This window comes from Cuculus canorus, chromosome 6 (genome assembly GCF_017976375.1).
Source record: "Cuculus canorus isolate bCucCan1 chromosome 6, bCucCan1.pri, whole genome shotgun sequence".
NCBI lineage: Eukaryota > Metazoa > Chordata > Aves > Cuculiformes > Cuculidae > Cuculus > Cuculus canorus.
In genome coordinates, this window is record NC_071406.1 from 25,888,971 (window position 1) to 25,911,617 (window position 22,647).

The 22,647-nt window shown below is 38.0% G+C and overlaps 1 protein-coding gene across 2 annotated transcripts in view; it reads right to left on the minus strand.

Annotated features, from left to right (window-relative positions):
* Positions 1 to 19,025: 19,025 nt before the first annotated feature.
* CWC22 (CWC22 spliceosome associated protein homolog) overlaps positions 19,026 to 22,647 on the minus strand; it is a 33,582-nt gene continuing 29,960 nt past the window's right edge. For both annotated transcript variants that reach the window (XM_054069988.1, XM_054069990.1), the window contains exon 20: positions 19,026 to 21,883. In XM_054069988.1, coding sequence (XP_053925963.1) covers positions 21,303 to 21,883 — 581 coding nt within the window. In that variant the 3' untranslated portion in view covers positions 19,026 to 21,302. The remainder of the gene's footprint in view (positions 21,884 to 22,647) is intronic.

Genomic DNA, 22,647 nt, shown 5'->3' on the forward strand with positions numbered 1-22,647 from the left:
TTCTGATCCCTCTGGGAACTGCCGTGTCCCAGGAGCGACGCTTCCAAACCAAACCCCAGCTGAAGCGCCGCGCCTCCTGCTTTTCTCGCCCCGCTTCAGTTTCCGGCCGTCAGGGGGTTGTCTTTGTTCCCTACATTTAAACGCTCCGCTGGGAGAATCCCAGGCTTTGCCCACCTGCGAGCCGCGCCGAGCAGCGCCGGCCGTGCGGTGCGCTGTGCGAACCCGCCTCTTCAACAGAAGCGTGAGGCTAGAAAACAAGTTTTTTGCAAGTGTATTGAGTACAAAACCAATAATTTTCTACAAGAAAGAAACATTAAAACCAATACAAACTTGATATAAATCTTTTTATAGCTTTTATAATTGGAGTGTCCCTCCTGCAGACCGTGATGCGAACGGGGGAAATCCTGCCGTACTTCAGTTGTTGTTTCTCTACAGAAAGGAAAACAAAAGCATTTAACATTGGAGAAAACATTGTTGCTGTATTACTATTTCATATTTTGGAGAAGAGCAGTGCTACTTAATACCATTAAGAATTGCATCATACCTTGTTTAGAGTTCTGTGTTCAATAAGTCCTTTTATAGTTCAGGACAGGAAATATCCAGAGATTGAACTAATCATCCTGCTAAAAAAAAAACTGAATACAGCCCTTCTTCTGGTGTTTCACCTACCGTGAACTTTTTGCTCAGAAGAAATCTGAACTCTAAAGCATCGGCTAAGTGTTTGTGGAAGATTGGCTGATTTCTCCTACAGAAAGAAAGAGAAGCTGAAAACAGGACACGTTTCTTCACGGACATTCTGGGTTTGCCTGAGTCTCTAGTGGCAGAACAGCTGAAACAGTAGGAAGAACCCACGACTGAAACTGGGAACCGTGGGCCAATGGTAGAGAAATCGCAAGTGTACACAACCCCTTCAGTAACACAGCTCACAAAATGAAAAATAAATAAATAAAGAAAACAAAAGACATAGGATGGCAGGATTTGGGGTCATTCAGATTATCTTGAAAAGGAACATCCATGCGTGATTGGCATAAACGATATCCAACATTTTCATCTTTTGTTATGTTTTGTCTATCTTTTGGCGCTTTTCAAGATGAACTTGCTGTAATTTAGAAAATATATTCAGAAATCTCAAAATATCTATCAGGACTGGAAAAGAAAAGAGCAATGTTTTTCTTCATATCCAACTGCTAAATTCTATTGTAAAGAACTAAGACTATTATGTTCACACAATATTATTTTTCTATGTAAGCAGCTGTTATAGTTGCCATAGAGATTTTATTCAATCTCAGATTAAAAGGTGGTCTACAATGACCATGCACCATATTTGCTGTCGAGATGAAAATGTTTAAGAACCCCAGTGAATCCTATAAAATTCTTCAGAACAAATGCATTTCTGTTCAGTAGGTTCCTGAATTACTTTTTATTTAAAAAAATATATTTCAGTGAATGGTAAACATCAACCACCTACGGAGAGATGTAATGATGGATAGATAATTATGGTTTTGAACACTTTATATGAAAGTATATCTTGGAACTCTCTTGGAAAAAATTGTTCTCATCAGAAACAGCAACGTTTAACCCATAATTGTAAACATCTTTATAAAGCATTTAAGTTAAGTCTTCCACTATGCAACTCGCCTGGGAGTTGACTCCAGCTTGACTCCAGCTCCCTGGCAAATGCTGTGCTTTAGAAGATGGTATAGGTGGGAAAGATGGAAAATTTTAAATGCTCTGTGATCTATATTATTGAAGTGTCACATTTCATCTCTGCCAAACACTGAAATTACACAAGTAGTTATGAAAGTACAGAATTATTCTACGATTAGTATTTCTTAGGAGTTGAATATCAAAAGAACTGTAAAAGTGGTGTGAGCAACAGGAAAACCTATAAGGAGATAACTGGTCTGTAAAGTCATGGAAAGGAGAGGCCGCTAATTGCTGCATTTCCACTGGAAAGCTGCATAAACCAACTTACAAAAACCGGTAGAGGTGGGATCCTATCCTGAGTAAAGTTACGAATATGTAGAGTAGACAGAAGGCATGTCGAGTGTGAATTAGTGTTGCATTTTATAATTTCAATTTATTCAGAACTTTAAATTTGGCTCTACCAAAGTAAACTTAGATGGTCTTGTTTTTTTAAAGCATCTGTCAGTGAGAATAGATTTAGTGTGATGCGAGTTTGTCTGTGAAAGGTCCACGCAGATCCACGCAGAATGGTGCATGCAAGCAAACAAACTCCTTAGGGATGCTCACAACCCCAAATGATTTAGGGAAATCCCAAGAAATGGGAAGCATTTCCAGCCAAACTGAACAGTACTACTAAAGCTGGATGACATTTTGTATCCAGTTACCATGAGAGGTCACCACTGGGAGGTTTCAAGTAACCTCACAGACGTGATTCACCCTGTGAGAGAGACAGCGCAAGAAATTCGAGTAACTTTCCTCCAGAACACACAGCGACTGCTGAGTTTGCCCCACTAATCCATTTGATATATATGAAAACCCAACTACTTATTTTAAGGAAGTCTTTCTTTTCTTGACTGTTGTACTTTGTATGAGAATTAAGGCTTGATAATTTTTTATTATTGTCCATTTAAAAAATAAGCTACCTAAGCACCACAGGGTGCTTAGGGATGGAGGCTTGGGGGTTTACTGGGTTAGGGGGGTTTTTGAGTGTGTGTGTGTGATCTGCGCATAGTATGACATTATTGTCCTAATGCTCCAAACTCTGAATGTTGACTTGCCTTTTTGGTCACCTCATAAGGCCAATAATGCAAGAAGCAACAACAAGAATAAATACCTCCATGGCATATTACACAAGTCTCCCTCTGTGGAAATAAACCCAAGTTTTCCCAATACTCCTTTTCAACCGGCTTCTCCAGTAGCCCATTCAACGTTAGCCTTGGTGAGAAATGTTTTATTTAAAAAAAGACTTCAGAAATTAGGAGATGAGATGTAGAAATGGAGATTACAGGTAGAGTCCAGTATTTCCCATCCATTAAGTACCTCTTGTAATGGGAGATATTTCTAAGTGATTACCTCAACATGTCTTGTTTCCCAGGGTAATTGGCCGAGGTCTCTAAACTCATGTTCTATTGAATTTAACTGAACATACGCAGCTTTCTGTGTTTGCTATGCGCTCTAACCCATTCCAAGACAGTTGTGGCCTTTTTACCACGTACATTTGAAGTAAAACCTTGAGAGCTGTTTGCCTTATTTTTTTCTGAAGATTTCCACCCACTTCTATAGTCTTCAAAATTAATGACTGATAACAGATTTTTTAAAAACACAGCTAAAAATCTATCCACTTACTTTCATACATAGATAAACTATAGTGCAGTTAAGTCCTTCTGATGACTGAAGTATAACCTTCCGTGACTGAATCCTAATCAAATGAAGTTTTTCCTGGTATTTTCTCACAACATTTCTTCAGAAGAATTCTAAGAGTTTTTTTTCACTGGCATGCAGTTCCTTGTTTGTCACCTATTTTTTTGCAGTAAAGAAGTTCTTTAGAGTTGTTTCTGGATCAAGTGTTTTTTAAGGCTTTTGAAACTTCATTTATTTCCTTACTCAATTTAAAATTCACAGCTGTGTGCGTGTCTTGAGTTTCAGTTCCTCTAAGGTAATCTGACATTTTATGACCAGATATCTTATATGCCTGTACATTTTCTAGCTTCCCTGTTACTGCCTCTGGGGAAACAATCCCAGATTTAGTAGATCTCCATCTGCCTCCCCTGTAAAAACAGACAAAGCAACTACTTAGCCACCCTGCTACTTGCTAACTAATCTATGTTTATTTTTTAAGTAGAGCAATGATTTATTTTGTCGTTCTTTTTTTTTTACCTTGCATCTATATTTGACAGAGTCCTTGTTACTTGGGATGCTTTTTGCAATTTCTTATTAACTCTTTACTGTTCTTTTTTGGTTTTCTCCACAGATTTCCCATTTCCTGGTGGGTTTAAAGTATAAGTGTCCCACTTGTCTTCTTAACTCCTCAAAGATACTCCTTTTTTAAACTAAGTGCCTGCTAGCTATTGCTAGATGCTTAGTATCTGAAGAATTTATCTTGGGGAGGGTGCGTGCAAATACAGATGTATTATTCAAAATTATTTGATAAGTTGTTTTTGTGAACATTCTTTTCTCTCTTAATTATCTGCCAGCCATTCAGTCTTGCATAACTATGCTGTTTGCACTGTGAGACAGGTCAGTTAATTCCCATGATAGCTTTTCAATTTACCAATTGCATGTTGAGTAAAATTATGTGGATTTAGATTGTAAGCTGTTTGGCACAAGGAAATCTCTTTATTATCTGTCTACATTGCACTCAGAAAACCACATCTATGAGCTATGAGTAGAAGTGTATGTGCACATTCAATATAAATAATAAATAACAAAGAGAATAACTGGATAGTCACTTGAATGCTTCTTCACAAATCTGTTTGTCATCTATATAGTCACAATGCTTTTCAAAGTGACTTGTGAACAAATGCTTATGTTTTATACCATATAAAACCAATATTAAAAGTTGCAAACCAGCAATAAATATTTTGTTTTAATGCAATATTTGCATCTGTACTCCATTATGTTTCTAGCTGTGTTAAATGTTTTTATTTTTTTGCAGGATGTTCTTCCTTTGAGAAACTGAAACAGAAAAAGAAGTGATCTAAAGAAAAACATACAATGTATTTCCAAACATTTACGAAGCAGCTAAAGCCTTCCTTCCAGTCACAGTCTGCTCTAGTAATGAGAGCTCACTGCTACATATTAAGATTATTCAATGTTATCCTGTCCCCTGAGAATATCAGGCTCACAGATAACACGAAGGCCTATTCCTTTGCATAACCGATTTGCTGTGAATGCTGAAAACACTGAAGATTTTGTACTTTAGAGGATAAATAATTCCAACAACAGTCAGGGAAAATCTTTGCAAAATAGAGCTGAATTTTTTAAACTCTAATTCAGTTCAAGGGATAAGATAATTGCTAGACAGGGAAGAAAAACTGGGTAAAGAAAGTACACTAGTAATATAGGATTTAAAAACTTGTAAACTAGCAGAGGGAACATCTGAAAACCTCCTGGTAAAGTAGGCAGGTAGGCTAGCCAGATGGCATACTGTTTGTTTTCACTACTTCATTTAACATAGAAACAAACTGTTCTTCAGCTGAAAACTAAAACCAATTAGAATATTTCTTCCCTGAGTGTTCTTAAAACTGTGTCCATTAAAAATCACCAGGGGTTTCCAGATAATAACTACGCCGTTTCTTTTCCAAAGTACAGGTGAAAGAACTGAGTCACTTCCTGAGTTTCCATCTGTTTAGAAAAATAATACTACCTGCACAAAATAGGAGATGAGGAACTGAGAAGGGTAGTATAAGGAATTAGAGCCAACGTGTTCATTCTTTGGTGTCACTGAGTCAACACCAAGGATGATGTATCACGTATGCTCACATTTTGGAATTTTTTTTATTACTATAAAAATAGTGCAACAAACGATGATTCCAAGAAAATCCAAATTGAAAAGGTCCTCCTTTGGCTAAGGGATGGTCTCTTCTCTAAGAGGTTTGCCACTTTAAAGACAGACAACAAGCCAAGCACATACAGCATAACACTGCCGCTTTTATCCTGACAGAAAACTACGAAATACGAAACCAGGTGTAAATGCTAATTCTTTAGATCACACAGGAAACTAGTTATCTTCTGTCTTGGGCTGTCGATTGAAAAAGGTACTGAGGATAAAAGTAATCTTTTATTCTTTACATAGCCAAAACTTACTGTGGAAAAGTTAGTGTGGGATAAATTAAGCAGAGTGGCGTTGAAAGACAGAATCTTTTCTTTACAGCAGCCTCGGGACCTCCTCTGAACAATGAGGATAAAAGAAAGCATTGTGAAAATACATTGTGATGCTTGATTGCAAGTCCTTGAATTAATGCTATTCAGTATGAAAACTCAAGGCATCACCCAGAATTATCAAATAAATAATAGTCCTTCTAATTAATCCCCAGGGATGATTACTCCAGTGGCAGCAAGAATAGGATTTGGCTCTAACTGTAGCTTGGTCTGTATTTTAAACATGACTACCTGTGGAAATTTGGCAACACAGGTGATATTTCCTAGCTACTTAACTGGCCTGGTATAGCACGCCATAAAATTCTCCGTATGGGTGTAGACACATCTATTAGGTGCTCTATGCTGGTACTGCAGCATATTCCAGTGTAAGAAAGCTATATAAGTACATGGCTATCCTAGAATATATGTATACGCATCAGGTCTAGCGATACAAAGATCCATGCTAAAAGCTTGTACCGGCATTCCCTGTGTCATTGGACACTGCCATGCTATTATTTCTGAAAATCTCAAAGAGTTTGACTACTGGTTTGCTGGTTTGTTTCGCTCCCCCTGCCCGGAAAACAGACTAGATATCAAGACTTCTTTCTCACATGGAAACTTTTCATTTTCTGTACTAAAACTTCGTATATTTTCCCTTTTTTTTTTTTTTCCGTCAAAACACAACTGTTTCAGAAAAATGCAAGACAAACCCCAAACCTAAATTAAATAGTTAGATCTGCACAAAATCTGAACAGACACCAGGTCTAAGAGTATTTAAAGAACAAGCTGCAGCTGCGCTTATTTAATTTCAGCAGAAAAGCGAGAAATTGCACCAATAGGGTGGATGTCTCAGCCACACTGGATGAGTCATATGAATCAGTCTACAGGGCATAGTAACTGCACACCTGCAAAAGCATGCTTGTGCTGTAAGAATGGTATAGAAAGTGAAACAAAAGGTGACCAAGGTCAAGATTTAGATTATTCCGATTTCCTCCTTTCATAAGGTTTTTATGCCTGCAGACATATGTTCAAGTTCCAGAGAGTTACTTCTGCTTAACCAATAGGAGGGATGGATATATTAAGAGGGCACAGCATTTTTAAAATACACAGGGATTTCATGCACAGTGTTGAAAGTGGGTAATACTATCACTTAAAGAATAATATCATAATTACTGTATTTTAGTTGGCAAGTAATGCGGTGAAATAACTTTGGGAAACTTAAGATGGGTTCATCATTTTAAGGATTAATTTTAATATGCAGTCTTATAATTACATTGTATATTTTTTACAAAAACATGGCAGTGTATAATTAAATAGCTGCTTGTTAAACATACAACACCACAGCCTTACAAAATTAGTCACCTACAGTTACTGTATTTGCCACTAAGTCCCACAACAATTTTAAATTAATTAATGTTTCCTTAGATTATTTGTGTGGATTCTTCACATTAAGATTTTTAGGAAGAGATTAATTCTGATAGAATTGAAATTATATCAACACTTCAATTCTACAGCTGATTTTCTCAGGGTTTATAACTCAGCTGAAGATATAGTTGGTTTTTTCCCAGCACATTTTCATTCATTCATTTACTTGCTTATTCTGTTGAAAAAGACAGCAATAGATACAGCTTAATTATATACTAAACAGATCAAAAGCTGCCTCTATATGATTACAGAGTTCCAAAAAAGAAGAGTCACCAAAATAGTATCCACCAAACCAAATTACATTCGATGTCACCACGGAGCATCAAATCAGACCTCATGAGCAATGTAAAATCTGCAGTACTGTGAGATCTGCCTTCTCTCTAAGAGGAGGCGTAGGGTGTACAAAAAAAGCACAGCTTCAGCGCTGTCAGAAGAAAAAAGCAGAATGGGAAGCTCTCAGATCTCAGAAGTGAATTGCTTAGACTACAGTTGCAAAGAAAAGCCTCACTTAGTTTTGCACTGGTGGATTTCTTACTGCACTGAGCTCTTTAGACAGCAACAATATTGTTGGAGCACAGGGAATGGAGCCTCTGGGAAACCTTTCCCAGCACTGTGTGGACACGGGGCTGAGCCACACTTGTGGTTTGGGATCTGTGCAGGGTGTGCAGGCCTGAGGCACTGGTTTATCACACATCCCAGGCACCGTGCTTCCTCAGAACTAGTTAAAAAATATATCGTGATATTTCTATTTCATAAAGCCTCCATTGGCTGTAGAACAAGTCTCTCTCTCTCCCTCCTGAGTGTTCTGAGTGCCGGTGACAGGCTGTGAGGAAATACAGCAGTGGCCCCAAGGATAACAGTATGGCACAAGGATCTCTGAGGGCTTTTCAAGGTATAAATATTACAGGTTTTGGAGAACATGCAGATCTTGGTACCAGACACACTGCCTGTGCCAGAAAGGGGAAACAAATTCCTGCCAAGCTGCTAATATGTCCATTTGATGGAAGCTCCAAGGGGAACACTAATAAATATTCTGCTTTCCAGATGGATAAGAGAATGCTTCAGTGTATGGATACACATTTATCTACAGAGCAACAAATGCAGTTTATATAGCAGGGAGGTTTTGTCAAAGTTGGTCCACCCTGTAATTATCCTGAGAAATGATTTGAATGAAATTTGAATGACTTAAGGTAAATGAGCTATTAACCTTCAGGACATTTTATGAAATTATTCATGTGCACACATTCTTTCCCCCCTTCACTCACACTCATTGTAAAGCTGAAATGGATGACTAAATTGATCAGGACATCAGCAATCATGGCTGTAGCAGAGTTCAGTAGAAATTAAAAACAACCTTTCTCACTCCAAACAATCCAGATATATTAAAACTGTACATTTTTTTTTTTTTTCTTTGTATTTGCAGTACATAGGCAAAAAAGAAGGAATCAGGCAGGGCACTGGTTAGTCTCATTTTCTTATAACAAGAAACCCCTATTGGAAACAACTGTTGCCTGCTAGGCAAATTAGATACCCGTAAGTCTATGGGGCCGGATGGGATTCACCTGAGGGTATTAAGGGAGCTGGCAGAATTGCTTGCCAGACCTCTTTCCATCATCTATCAGCAGTCCTGGCTGATGGGGGAAGTTCCATTGGGCTTCTTCACAGAAGGGGTTATCAAGCACTGGAACAGGCTGCCCAGGGAGGTGGTAGAGTCACCATCCTTGGAGGTATTTAAAAGGCAGGTAGATGAGGTGGTTGAGCACATGATTTAGTAACAGACACGTGCAATTGGAACTGATGAACTCTAAGGTCTTTTTCAACATAACAATTCTATGATTCTATAGAAATAGTTAATTCTGGGACTGTGAGGAAGACAAAGTGATACTCCGCTCAGATCTACACCTACACAAAGTCCCTATCTCTCACAATTTTTAGCTCATTAGGGACAACTTTTCATGTCTTTTCCCAGCAGGCACAGGAAATCAGCTGTTTTGAAAATATGTGAGTCGCAACTGCATGACACAGACTTCTTGTTGTATCTCAGCAAAGGAAACAATATATGACATGACTGTCTCTACTGCCAGCCATTGTCCCACAAAACTACAACCTCCAACAATTCCCTTTGGAGCTTAAAATCTTTCTAACAGCAAAGATAGCATGGAGATGCCTCTCTACCCCCCCCCCCCAAGCCTCCATTCGTCCTTTCTTCACAGCAGAAAGATGAATACTATACATTCTGTAAGTAAAACTGGTGCAAACTGGTGGATCTCCTCCTTTCTCCTCTTGAAATGAGATTGTATTTTGGGAGTGGTGGTAGATACCTCTCTCTTGGGATTACGAACATGGGTTTCCTGGTTTCTACTCCAAATATACCCATCACGGCTGAAAGTTAAATATGCAGTATTTTGCTGTTTCATGTTGTAAACTACATTTGGCATAGCTGCCTAAACATAGAAGTGTGGGGTAAACCATATGCCTGTTTAAGACCAATCATTAAGATTAGGACCTAGAAATAATGTAAAGCAGGATAAAAGAACTTCCTTTCAACTCTGTACGGAGAAGAGTGAGAATTTGCAGAACAGACTGGGAAAACACAACCAACACTGGCTGTCCAACTCTGAGCTCTTCTGGCACGGACCATGTGCACGAAGAGCATGTGTTTAACCTAAATAGAGTACATTTCATCTAATGCCATCAAAAAATAAGGGAGTTTAGAGCCCAGGAGATTGTTTCCTGCTCCTGTATGTGGTTGCATCAGCCTCCCTGGGGGTTCCTACATGCTCTCCTCAGGGCTACGTCAGTAGGATCCAATGGCAGGGCCCAGTGCTGGGCTCCAGCACCAGACTGTCTCTGGGACATCACCCTCGCCAGTCGTCCCCTCCTGCCCTCAGCGCAGCTGGAGGAGGGCCCAGTCAAGCACTTAACAATAAAGGAAGGCAGAGAACAAGCATAGGAGATATGGCCGTGCTGTCCTCGGCCTTGCACTCAGGCCTTTTTGCGTGTGACATTCTCCCCATGCTGCTGCATTTCTGCGTCTGGGGTGACACATGGCCTAACAGTGGATTCATAAACCCAGAGGGACTAATGCCATGTTCACACTTTCTCCTGCTTTTGTCACCTGCTGAAGCGAGTCAGGGACAGAGTAACTCTGTGATGTCTTCTTGTGATTGAACTAACAAGTTCGAGAGATTACTATGATTTTCAATAACTATTTTATTTCACTGCTCACTTCAGTCCTTGGCATGAAACAAATTACACTTTAGCTGTTCCTGAAGTAGTTTCAAATGAGGCTGCTCAGCCACCTGGAGCCACAACAAGGGAGAGAATTATTTACACTCAGTCTCTTTTATCTTTTTCATTTAAATACCTTTCCCTTTAAATATCTCTTAAAATGTATTTGAGCTTAAATTATCCCCTCGGAAAGATTTTCATATTTTCTTCAACTATTAATTCATAAACAAAGGTCTTTAAGGGAATTATTTACCTCTTTTCAGTTACATGATAAATATTCAGTAAAAATTTAAAGTATTAACTTCAATGTAATTAAAATTATAGGCACCACCAAAAGTTATAGGAAGGAATCTACTAGGACTAATCTCATTCATACGGACTTTCAAAAAGACTTTAACAAGTCCTGCACAAGAGGCTATTAAAGAAATCAACCGGTTGTAAGGTTGGTTTCTTTTGAAAACAGGTGTTGAAACATCGTGCTAGAATATAAAGCATACAAAGACATGGTCAATATTCTGTATGGCAATATGTTGACAGTGAAATGGTCCCAAACCCACGTTCTAACATTGTGTCACGGTTTAGCTCCAACACGGCTAATTTTGGCGGCTTAAACCAAGCAGTAGCGCTTTCTCTGCCCCGAGGGAAAAGGGGAAAGGAAAATGAGAGGAAAAAGACTTTGGGGTTGGAAACCAAAACTATGGTTTTAAAAGAAAACAAAACACAAGCCAAACAATAATAATAATAATAATAATAATAATAATAATAATAATAATAATAATGTAATAAAATACATACTGATATATGAGATCACGCCCCCATCCCCTCACCCCTCAATGACTATACATCACCGTAAATACTGTGGAGCAGACATGGAGGAATGGGTCCACAGCTAAGAGGGACTCAGGAGCTGAATTCAGGAACGCATGGATCCAGGATCAGGAGCAACCAGACAGATGGGGTCCTCACTGGACATCAGCCACTACAGAAGAGAATGAGACCCTTGCGATCTCTCATTTTTACACAAAGTATGACATATATGGGATGGAATACTCTGTTGGTCAGTTTGGGGTCACCTGCCCAGTCTGACCCTCCCTGCAAGTGTGGCCTTTTTTTTTTTCTCCAGCTCAAGGACAGCCTCGGTTGCTATGGAAATAAATATAAGCATTGGCCTCTCTGCATACCAATGCCACATGTTATCACTGCTAGAGAGAAATTGTCTGAAAAAAAAACATGAAGAAAATGAGGTTACTTAGATGAGACAGAGTCAGAAGCTGACTCTAATTTAACTCGAACCACAACACATTGTGTAGTACTGCTAACTATCATTCATTCCCCTTACTTGGAACAAAAGATAGGAAACTGAAGAACTTGAATTAGTTGAAAGGCCAACACAATGACAGCTGAAAGTCTGTATTTTTTTACAAGAACGTGGTAATGGACATTAGAGGAAATCTTGTAAATCATTCATGCAAGTTTGGTGTACCGATTGTGGAAGAAAGACCAGAGTATCACTGTGGACAGTTCAGTCTCCCTGATGACCGTTCAGTGGCTGTCAAGAAGCAAACATACAGACTGTGCTGAAACATAAGGAAAACAAACACACAAAAAACTCTGTAAAATAGAATGTCATTTTGAAAATTAGTGGTATGGTCTCATCAACTGGGATGCTGTGTTTGAAGGCCTCTGAACACAGTGTGCAATGACCAAGGATAGAGAAAAAGAGAAGGGAGAGGGAATAAAGATGGTTATAGACTATGAAGGCTTTCCTTCTGAACTGAAACGCTGAAGAAGTGCTTACAGAAAAGATGACTAGAAAAGCACTTTGCCCTGGACATTAGCAATAATTAATATTATATGGAAGAGAAAATGAGCGCTTCTTATCCTGTCTCATAACAGGAGAGACATTCAATGAAAATGAAAACAACACATCTAAAAGAGATTACAGCTATTTATCTCTTAATGTAGACAATTCCATAATAATAGCCTGCAAGATTTGTGGCATTTTCTTCTGAAACACTGAGTGATAAGGAACCAAATATTTCACATGTAATTCAGAACAGTCAGGTGGAGCAGAAAGCTTATTAAGAAAATAAAAGGGGCCTTCTGGAGATATGAGGTGCCCCTCCCCTCCCAATTTCCTTTCATCAAAAGAGATTATAATGGTCTTCACTGAAAAATGAGACACTGGAGTTATTAGGAAGAAGGAGGAGGATGAAGCTAAAGACAATACTAGGGTTAAAGTGCAAATTAAAACTGTCATTCAAAATAAGAATTTCACACTCATGACAACTGCCATGCAACTAACCTGGAAATTCCCTCTCCCTCGACAGGAGCATGATAAAGACATCATTAAAACAATTGGACTTCGCACTGTATTTTCTTCATAAACTACAGCGAAACTGCAATTATGGAAATAAAGCCTTCCTATAAATACTGTGAAATGAAAAAACAGTTCTGATTACATATGGATCCAAAATGAGCGTTACTTTGAGTCTTGGGTAAAACCCTGTGTACCAAACCCAGTCATTGCTCCTTACCACAGTGGTAATCACAATCACACAGACCACAGGATGCACCACCCATCTTCCCTGGTCTTCTGGGACAGAGCCTCATCTTGACAGGAATACTGCTCTAGCAAAACTTCAACTTAAATTACTCCTGGAAAGGAAAGTATAATTGCACGTGTATTAAACATCAGAATGTGACACCAAAATATACGCTAACAATGCTGGTTGCTGTAATCCCATCTGTTGAAGTGCCTGTCATTAGGTATCATGAAAAAAAATAGACATTTTTTCCACTTTGGTAGCATTATAATACACAATATATCACCACAGAAAGTCAGTTAATGAAGCACATACGATTTTTTTTCCAGCCAGATTTCATAACATCAAGACTACGAATATTTTGTACTGTTTAACGGGGTATAGATGAAAAACAATGTTTGGGATCTATTCAAATAGTACAATTATAAAGCTCATTGCACAGAGCATAAATAGTTGAAATTTATTTCAGTGAAATCTATTAATTCACACATACAGCAAATCTTAAAATCTCATGTAAAAAGACAATGAAAACTGAAGTCTCTGTGCAAGTGTAAGCATGTATGTATACAAATATGGAAAACTGAAATATCCTTCTCGAATATGTCTGTGTCGCTGTAAATAGAGAGCTAAAAATGAAATGGGAGGAATTACTTTGCAAAATGAAACAGATTCCACATGCATAGGGACGAATTTAGCTCGAGGTTCCGCAAGGAGCACAGAGGCTGCATCCCTCCCTGCCACTGGCAGAGAAAAGAACCTATTGTCACAGTTTCTCCCCACAACCATAAATCTCAGCAGGAGCGGAGGAAATGATGGGCTGTGAAGCACTTGTGGATGACATATCAAACAAGTCCTGTTTCAAACAGGTACAGTGATCAAAACAGGCTGATGCACCATCTCTCTTTTTCAAAGAGGTGTAACAAGCATTTTTTTTTCTGTACAGAGAAGAGAGGACAGGAAGGAACAGAGCTGCAAAGGGACTTTTTTTTTTTTCCAAATGCATATTTTCAGTTTCTCATTTCAATCACTGATCAAGTCACTCTGCTTCAATTTTTTCTTCCTTCTTCTGTGTTCCACCTCTGGTGACTCATAACAAAGTGTGTAGCACAAGAAGAAAGAATGAGAGCCTACGGACTAGGGATCCAACCTCAAGGCCTGAACAAAGGAAGCATATTCATTAAAAGTGTGCATTGTGTTTGAGGTAGTCATCACTTAAGTACTCTTTCCTTGAGAGAAGTCACAAAGGCTGTCTGCACCCATAGCTTAATAAGAGCTAATATATCAACTTTTCAGTCAGCTCTTTCAATCCCCAGATTAACAAAACTTTCTGACCACCATAAATGTCCCCCAACACTGAAGTATTTTAACACAGGTTAACAGAGAAGACCCAGAGAAGGCCACACAAAACATATCCATTATACATATAAACATATCCAAGCCTGCTTTTCAACGTGTATAAACACACACAGATATGGGGGATAAGATACTATTTTTTTAAAAGGGAACAGAAAGAGGTAATCGTCTCTTCCTTTTTGAGGGACACATGGAAAATGGGAAGGGGAGGACAGATTGAGAGAAATGCATCTGTTGTTATGCCTTTCCTTGAAGAACTGTGTAATGCACCCAGTGGTAAGGGGTGGTGGTGGTGGGAAAGGGAGAATGGCATTCTCACCAAAAGTGGTAAGAGCAAAATACCGGGCTGCTGTCAGCCACCTAACTGGGACCACTGATGAACTGGTGGAATCTTTCTCCCTTCAGTGCCACTGCCCTACATTATTTTTCCAGGGGAATTTTCAAGTTGACTTTTTTTGCACTTCTCATTGCATCTCTAGTTTGCCAAATGAAAAACTGGGACACTTCCCAGTTTCACATAAGAGATTTATTTATGACTTATAATCAGGAAGAAGATGAAGGAGGAAAGTATTTGCAAAAGGTAACAGTGTAATGAAGCTGTTCCCTCTGGGCTTTCTTTATAGCCAAGAGAGGCACTTTCAGGTCATTGTGTGCTGCAGAGGTTTTATTTGCTTATGACCCTTAAACCTACCACAATAGGTTATACTCTCAGGGGTCAGGCCAGACACTGGGAAAGCCCTCAGTCTGTCTGAACTGTTCACCTTTGCTTCAAACACCATTACAGCAATGATCACCAGAACAGACATCAACCTAACGCACCCAGCTCAGAACTTGGTTGGTGAGGAAGCACAGGGAAGGAACAGTTTAGACACATCTCTCTAACAGCCTTGATGTGATGGATAAGCTCGTTGAGCAGTGGGCACCTCTCTCTGTAAGCCTCTGCGTGAGCCTTTACAGCCAAAGGACTCCGGTTGTTTACACAGTCTGCCAGTAAGAAGATACCAAATTTTAGTATTTTACAAATGCAACACTAAAGAGCTCATCAAACTTCCAACTGTCCTGTAACTCACTATTCCAAGGTAGGGAGAAGGCAAGAAGCTTGCTGCACACTTATTCTTTACAGTATGTGCATACTGTTTTTTCAGCCAAGTTATCCTTTAAAGATAATTTTTTTATGCATTATGCCAGTGATGTATAGTGTATTTTTGACATTATTATTTTCTAAATGACTAACACCTCATCATAAAGTACAATTCAGAAGTTCTAAGGAAAAAATGGAAAAAATGTAGCTAGTACAGGAGAAAATGAGGAAAAGCTGAATGAGAGAATACTGAGCAACACAATTACAGTCAATGCAGAAGCAGCGTCTGTAACAACAGCTGAAAGGTCTATTGCTCTCCCTTTTAAATCAGTAGACATCTCTTTAGCATATTATTACTTAAGAGCAAAAAAATACTGCTGGAAGTTTTCAGTTGTTATGAGATGGAGGGGGATTATCCACAAGGACTTGAAAATGTAGGGAACATTCTTCAAGTTGGATGAAATTTTAGGTAAGTTAGTGACAAAGGCATTTTTACACAGCTCATTATTATTCATCCCCCTCTCTAATATGAAATTTCACAAGATATTTCACAGCCCTGACTGAGGCATGAAGTACCTCCAGAAGCGATAGGTAAGCAACTGAAAAGCTGCCATGCAACCAAGCAATCTTAAAGGGAGAACACATATTTCAGTTAATTACTTAAGTAGCAGCACCAGGCAACAAACTAAAACCAATTAGCATTGCAGCTACAAGCGTGTGGGGCTCCCCTTGCAAGAACAGCTGTGACCTCACCTCCTTACCTGCCTCAAGCACTCTGACCCTCAAGACAAATTCTCTTGTTTCTTGGAACTTTGCATCCTCTGACTTCATTGCTCTTTCCTCCACCTCCTTTTTTAAAGAAATACTGCAGCTTATTTTCTCCCTCTGGAAAAATTTTTGGTCTCCGCTTTATTTTACAAAATAATGGAAAAAGGTAGCATAAACTAAACGTAGTGTAAACACAGTGAAAGTGGGATGGGTTATTTTTATAATGGACTTGTCTTTTTTATGGGTTAGCAAGTCATTTTGCCAACACCACTAAGGTTTTAATTTGTATCCCGCCCCCCTTTTTTTTAAGTTAGAAGAAAACGCTTGATGATAGTCATAAGCAGTAGACAAAAAAAGAAAATCCTGGACTCGTCTCAGCCAAATTATAGACTTGCTTGAGGAAACTATAAAGAGCATTTCTGAAGCTTTTCCAGTGTATAAAGTAATATTTTGCTCATGCTGTTTTGAACCTAGTAATATGTTTCATGTAGAAGTTGAATTAAAATACCCCTTTATTCTGCATTTTGACTAATAAAAAAGCTTTTTTTAAAAATACTAACTTATCTAATTGAAAATAAATGGAAGGGCAACCCAGTTCCCTGCCCTCTGAATGTTATTACAGTAACCGGAGTCAATTCTCTTTGCTAACATAATAGACTCTTTTTCTAGATTCTCCATGAAAACTAGACTTGTGCTTTCCTCGACAGTGAGAGATAATTCAAAGTAGTTTAAGAATGTTGAATGAAATGAGTTAATATCTTCTTTTATATTCATAATACCGTAGAAATTTAATGACAGAGGCTCTTAAATTGCTGCCAGAGCTTTAAGTGTCCACTCCAACTTGTGTATTTTTTGGTGGCTGATGTGTGGTAAACTATTTTAGAGTATACCCTGCATTCAAAACTTCAGAAGAGTTCAGTCACTGGAGCCTTAAATACATTAAAGGACACCACACACCATTAAAATAATACACCATCTAAACCTAGTTAGTACTACTAGGAATTTTCAAAACTGAATTTAGTTTTCCATAGGTACATCATCTGTAAAATTCATTTAACATGAATGCAAACAGGAAAACACTTCTGTAGTCAGATTCCCATTACCATGCAGAAGTTAGGAGGTGAACCATTTAAAACCGAAGACTGCAATGCTACTTAAATAGCAACTAAAAATGCTTTAGAATTCATTATTTCTTAATGACAATTTTCAAGTATTTTTAACACAGAAAGTAAATAGTTTTGTCCCAAAATAAGTCTAACTGCTCTCATACTATGAAGTAATATAAATCATCAAAATATGACAAGATGGCCTAAACAGCGGTAGCTTTTTTCTCCCTCAAGCCCCCATTCTTGAGACTTGAGTGTATTGATAACCAGGCTTCACAGACCTTGATCCAAATAAAATTATAGTTACAGAACAGGACTACATTTCTCACAAATGCCACAAACACTTCAGCCAATATTTTTGCCCACACGGATGGTGAATTCACTGGATGAGTCAGCAGCTCATCTCTACAACACCCAATGCCACTACTGTGAGGAAAACACAAACTTGGAAAGTCCTGGCAAAAGCAATGCAGTCTCTTTTACTGCATCTATGGACTTGACTATCACAACCACTTTTGAAAGATAAATATTAAACAGGTCATCACAAGTTCCTTCCTAAGTGTCTTTTTGGTTCACAGCAACTCAGACACATCCGAGTCTGGAAGCTCCCTCTAGCAGCTGTCCCCCTCAATAGGCAAAGGTAGGTGTCCCTCTAGCAGCTGTCCCCCTCAATAGGCAAAGGTAAGTAGTCCATCCAGCCTCACTTAGCGGTAACTCGCACCTGAAAGCCAATCAGCACAAGCGAGTAGGTGCCAACCCAAGCAGCTGACAACAGTTCTGTGTTCAGATACACTGTGAAGACCAAGGCCTAGATGCCCATCACCACATTGCTACGAACCACCCCCACACACAACAGACTTCCAGGTCCAATAGTACAGGTTCCTAGTTACTGGCCAAAAAGCACCGCTTTTTTTCCTGATATAACATTTCCACTTTTCTGAGTCAAGAGCACTTGTGATAGAAACTTGTTGCTCAGCAAGACCCAAACAACTTAGTATATATTTTACGCAAGGCAGCCAAGCCATTATCTGCACACAGCCCACAGGCACCTACATTAGGTGACTTCTCATAACAGAGGTCTGTTAAACAAATTGCAGGAAGTTAAGGCTAGAGTGTTTCTATCACGCTTTTAGGATTAACAACTCAGCAAAATAGTGAAGAATGTCATAGAACCTCCAGATCTTTGAGTGTTTCAGTCAAAACTGCTATTCTAAACACAAACTGTAGCTCCATTATTATAGACTAGACTCACGAGTCACTTCATCACTGTGCGTGGTCTAAAACTAGCTGTTACTGCTCGGAAAAGCAAGCCCAGGATTACTGTGGATCATTCAGCACTACAGCAATTGAGAGGACAGACTGAAAACAAACCAGCCTCCAAAAGTGGTGTCACCGTGCAACTCCTGGAATGCTGTCATTTTGAATACCATATAATATTTTGATTTAATTTCCCTATAAAGAATATAGTAAAATAAATAAATGAAGGCCAGGAGGATTGATCAGGGCTATAGTGCAGTCCCACACAAGGAGAATTTTAACTTCTGGAAAAGACACAGCAAAGAATACAGAGGTTTAGGTCTATTAAAAATCACATACAAGACAGCAAGCAAGAAAACTACGCACTATTATTCAGAAAAATACATTGGAAAGCAGCAAATGAAAACAATCTGGTAGAAGCTATAGAAGAAACATGCTTTTACACATATAGCACAGTAAAACATTGGAATTCTTGGAACAGGATGCTGCAGAATCCACCCCAATGAGTTAAAGAATTAGAGCACTTAATGGACAAGGCCTTATGCAGAGATGCTCCTAGCACCTCTGGCTCAGGAAGTCCCTAAGTGACAGTGTGCTATAAACTGGTAATGCATACAGTGTTACCGATGAAGAAACTGTAAATGCAGCATGGACCCCCGATCAAGTCCCACTCTCTCACTTTTTTTGCCAAAGAGAACAATATTTTCATCTGCCAGTATGAAATAACAAAAAAAATTTGAGATGTTTGAGCTCGCATTTTCTGATCAGCGTGTCTGAGATCAAATACTTTATTTAATAAATGTTTTATGTTTTTACATTTATTGTTATAATGTAGTTCCATTTATTAAAGATGTAATTAACAAGCTTTTAAACTTGAAGAGAATCTCTCAAAAGTTATGGATTAATAAAATGTATGCTATTAAACCCATAACATAGTAAAGGAAGTATTACTCTAGATAAGTCAAGTAAGTTTGTACAATTAAGCCATTATGAAGTACAAATAATTTTCAATAATCTTTGCAGAGAGCTATCAAAGAAGCATAACAATTATCAGAATTCTCTTTCGAATGCACTCTTTCAAATTAAGTTTTCCTGGAACTAGCACACACTGCCAAAGAGCACAAATAATTTTGAAAATGAGAAGTGCGTTGGACAAATCCCCACCAGTTGAACCAACACATACCTCATGATGGCACTAATGCAGTTTTAGCTGTGTGGTATGACAAGATGGAAAACTTATTTTTTCTCTGCAATGTGGATTTATTTTCCATGCAAATGTTTGATTGAAAATGTTTTCTTAGATGGAAGCCTGCAGAAATAAACTCTGTTAAATACAGAAAAAAAATTAAGAGTGTGACATTTTTCTTAGAAAAATGTTGTGACAAGATTTAGGCAAAACTGATCTATTTCCTTAGGAACTGTTCTGTTTGCTGTTGTAAAACAGCTCAAATATATTTTCTATGCTTTATACAAGATGAAATATGATGCACACACGAAACACGTAAGTTCTCATATGCCCAGCAACTGTGTTCATTTCACAAAGTAAAAAAAAGTACTCTTACAGCATTAACAACTGTATAATAGAGCTATCACCTCTGCCTTTCCTACCGACCATATCCACGCTATTTCCTGTTTAATGCCGAAACACTTCCAAAATTTTCTTTAGTTACTAATGAGATTTAGAGTATTAACCAGATGATTTTGATTGATAACTCATACAACGAACATTAAGCCAGTAGCTTCAAATGACTCCAGGTAGAACAATTTATAATATGAACTGCTGCAGCAACTGAATCTGAATTTTTTTGGTAACTTTTGCTTCCAGTAAACTTGGGCACTTCAAGCCATGTAGTTCCAAATGTCAAAAAATATTTGAAACACTTATTTCAATTTCTTATTTTTTAATAAATACATTAACTGGAAAGATGTTCCTTGAACATTCCTACTTCCTTTATAGGGCTAAAGCTGAAGGGTATGGACTTTAAAATCAAATTCATAGTTGAAAAAAAAAAAAACCAAACCACCCCAAATCCACCACCCAACATTCTTCCCCTAAGATCACAAGTGTGACTAGCTCAGGATGTCACAATATTAAAAAACATTGTGAAAAGTAACAGAACAAGTTGACATACTTTCAAATGTGACATTTAGAACAGCAATATTGCTTTTCCTATTTTTAACTCTCGAAGAAGAAAATCAACTGAAGTACTTCCTGAAAATTTTGGTCAAATTTGCTTTCATGTTTGCAAAGTTGAAAAAAAGACACCTAGAGAATGCTCGAAGCACTCTTAAATTTTTATAAAGCCTTCACATATAACATTCACGTAATCTGAAATTTTTACATTTATCACTCTTGTCTCAGTATCTGACTTTCAATTAACAAGGAAAGTTAAAAACCAATGTTTCTTCAGACTATAAAGTTATAAATACTAGAAGCTAAGTGACAAAAAAACCATTTCGCTGAGATCTTAATGGTTTATTCACAAAATAAACAGCTTTGTCTTTCCAAAGGAAGAATTTAACAGAAAGACTCAAATGCAATAGTTATAAAAAAGTGGTACTGGAAACATGAAAAAGTCTGATAAAATTTACAAATGCAAGGTCTCATTTTGTACAAAATCTTTTTTTTAAAGAAAGTTCATGAATAGATTTCAAAATACAGTTTTAACAGCTCAGAAATGCACATTTATTTCAAACTCTGGTTACGTATTATTTTCGTCTGTGTGGGGAATTCTCTCTTCGTCTGTCCTCATTCTTTCTGGATTCTCTGTACTGGTCAGAGTAATGGCTGTACTTCTCTCGATGTTTCTCTGAACCATTTCTGTATCGGTCTTCTTCCTCCTCTCTTGGACTTGAATAATTATGGGCTCTCTCTCTGGATTTTGATCTCTCTCTTCTTCTACTGCAATGATCATTATCTTTGCTCCAGTGTCTGTAATGTTCATCATCAGACAAAGAAGCTCTTTTCTCTGAATTCTTCGGTTTTGAATTACTGTGTTTATTTTCTGGATCCTTACTTCTTTCATAGTTCCTATCCTTTCTATGATAAGTGTCTCTGCCATTGGACTCATCTCTGTGGTGATATTTTGATACATCATCTCTCCGGTGTGATTCCCTCACATTTCGGTGATTTCTTTCCGATTTGCTCTCAGTATCACTTCTTTCTTCTTGCTGCCTTCTTCCACTTTTCTTTTCAAGGGATTTCCTTTTCCTTTCTTGTTTTTTCCTGGAAACTTTATCAGAGTCTCTATTTTTCTTTTGCATTCTCTTTCTTTTGGCTTTAGGAACATCTGAAATTACAACAAATTATGGGAAATAAGGTTGCATTTTAATTTATTAAACTTAACTTGTTAAGCTACAAAAAAATTCTAGCGAGTTATTTTTTGTACCCCACTTGAGGGTATGTACCTGGACAAAGGTTTCAAAATAACGAGCTTTGATTTAATTGTCGTCTTTTCCTCACCCCCTATCTCACACAATAGGAAGAAAACTCACCCATTCTTTAATTGAGCAGGCACTGATTATTTTTTAAATGTCTGTCTGTTTTACAGGTTTTTTATCTTACATAATGAGAAATTCTCCATAAAAGTTCACACTGTCAAGCTCAAGACTACTCTTCATTTTCCTCTAAGCTTCAATATTTCTCAATAACTCCACCATTATTAACAGAAGAACCTGACATTACCAAACAGCAAGGTCACAACACATCACCCAAAATCCTTACGAGCATACCAACAAGAAATTAGGGAACAGCCTTCTGCATTTCATGCCATTTACACTGACTACAAAGGTATTGAGAACATGATGCACCTCTTCTTCCTCAACCTATAAAATACTCAAATTTGCTCTTGAATGTAAAACTTTACTAAGTAGTCATATCTATGTTAAGAGAGTAACTCACTAAATTGGAATCTAACTTAAGGCTTACAACCCTTTCAATCTAAGATTTTTTTTTTTGTTATATAAGATAGCCTTCCATATTTGAAGATATTTGAAATTTACGTACTGGCAAAACCCAACAACCTTCCTTCCCCCTGCCCTGCCCAGTCCCCCC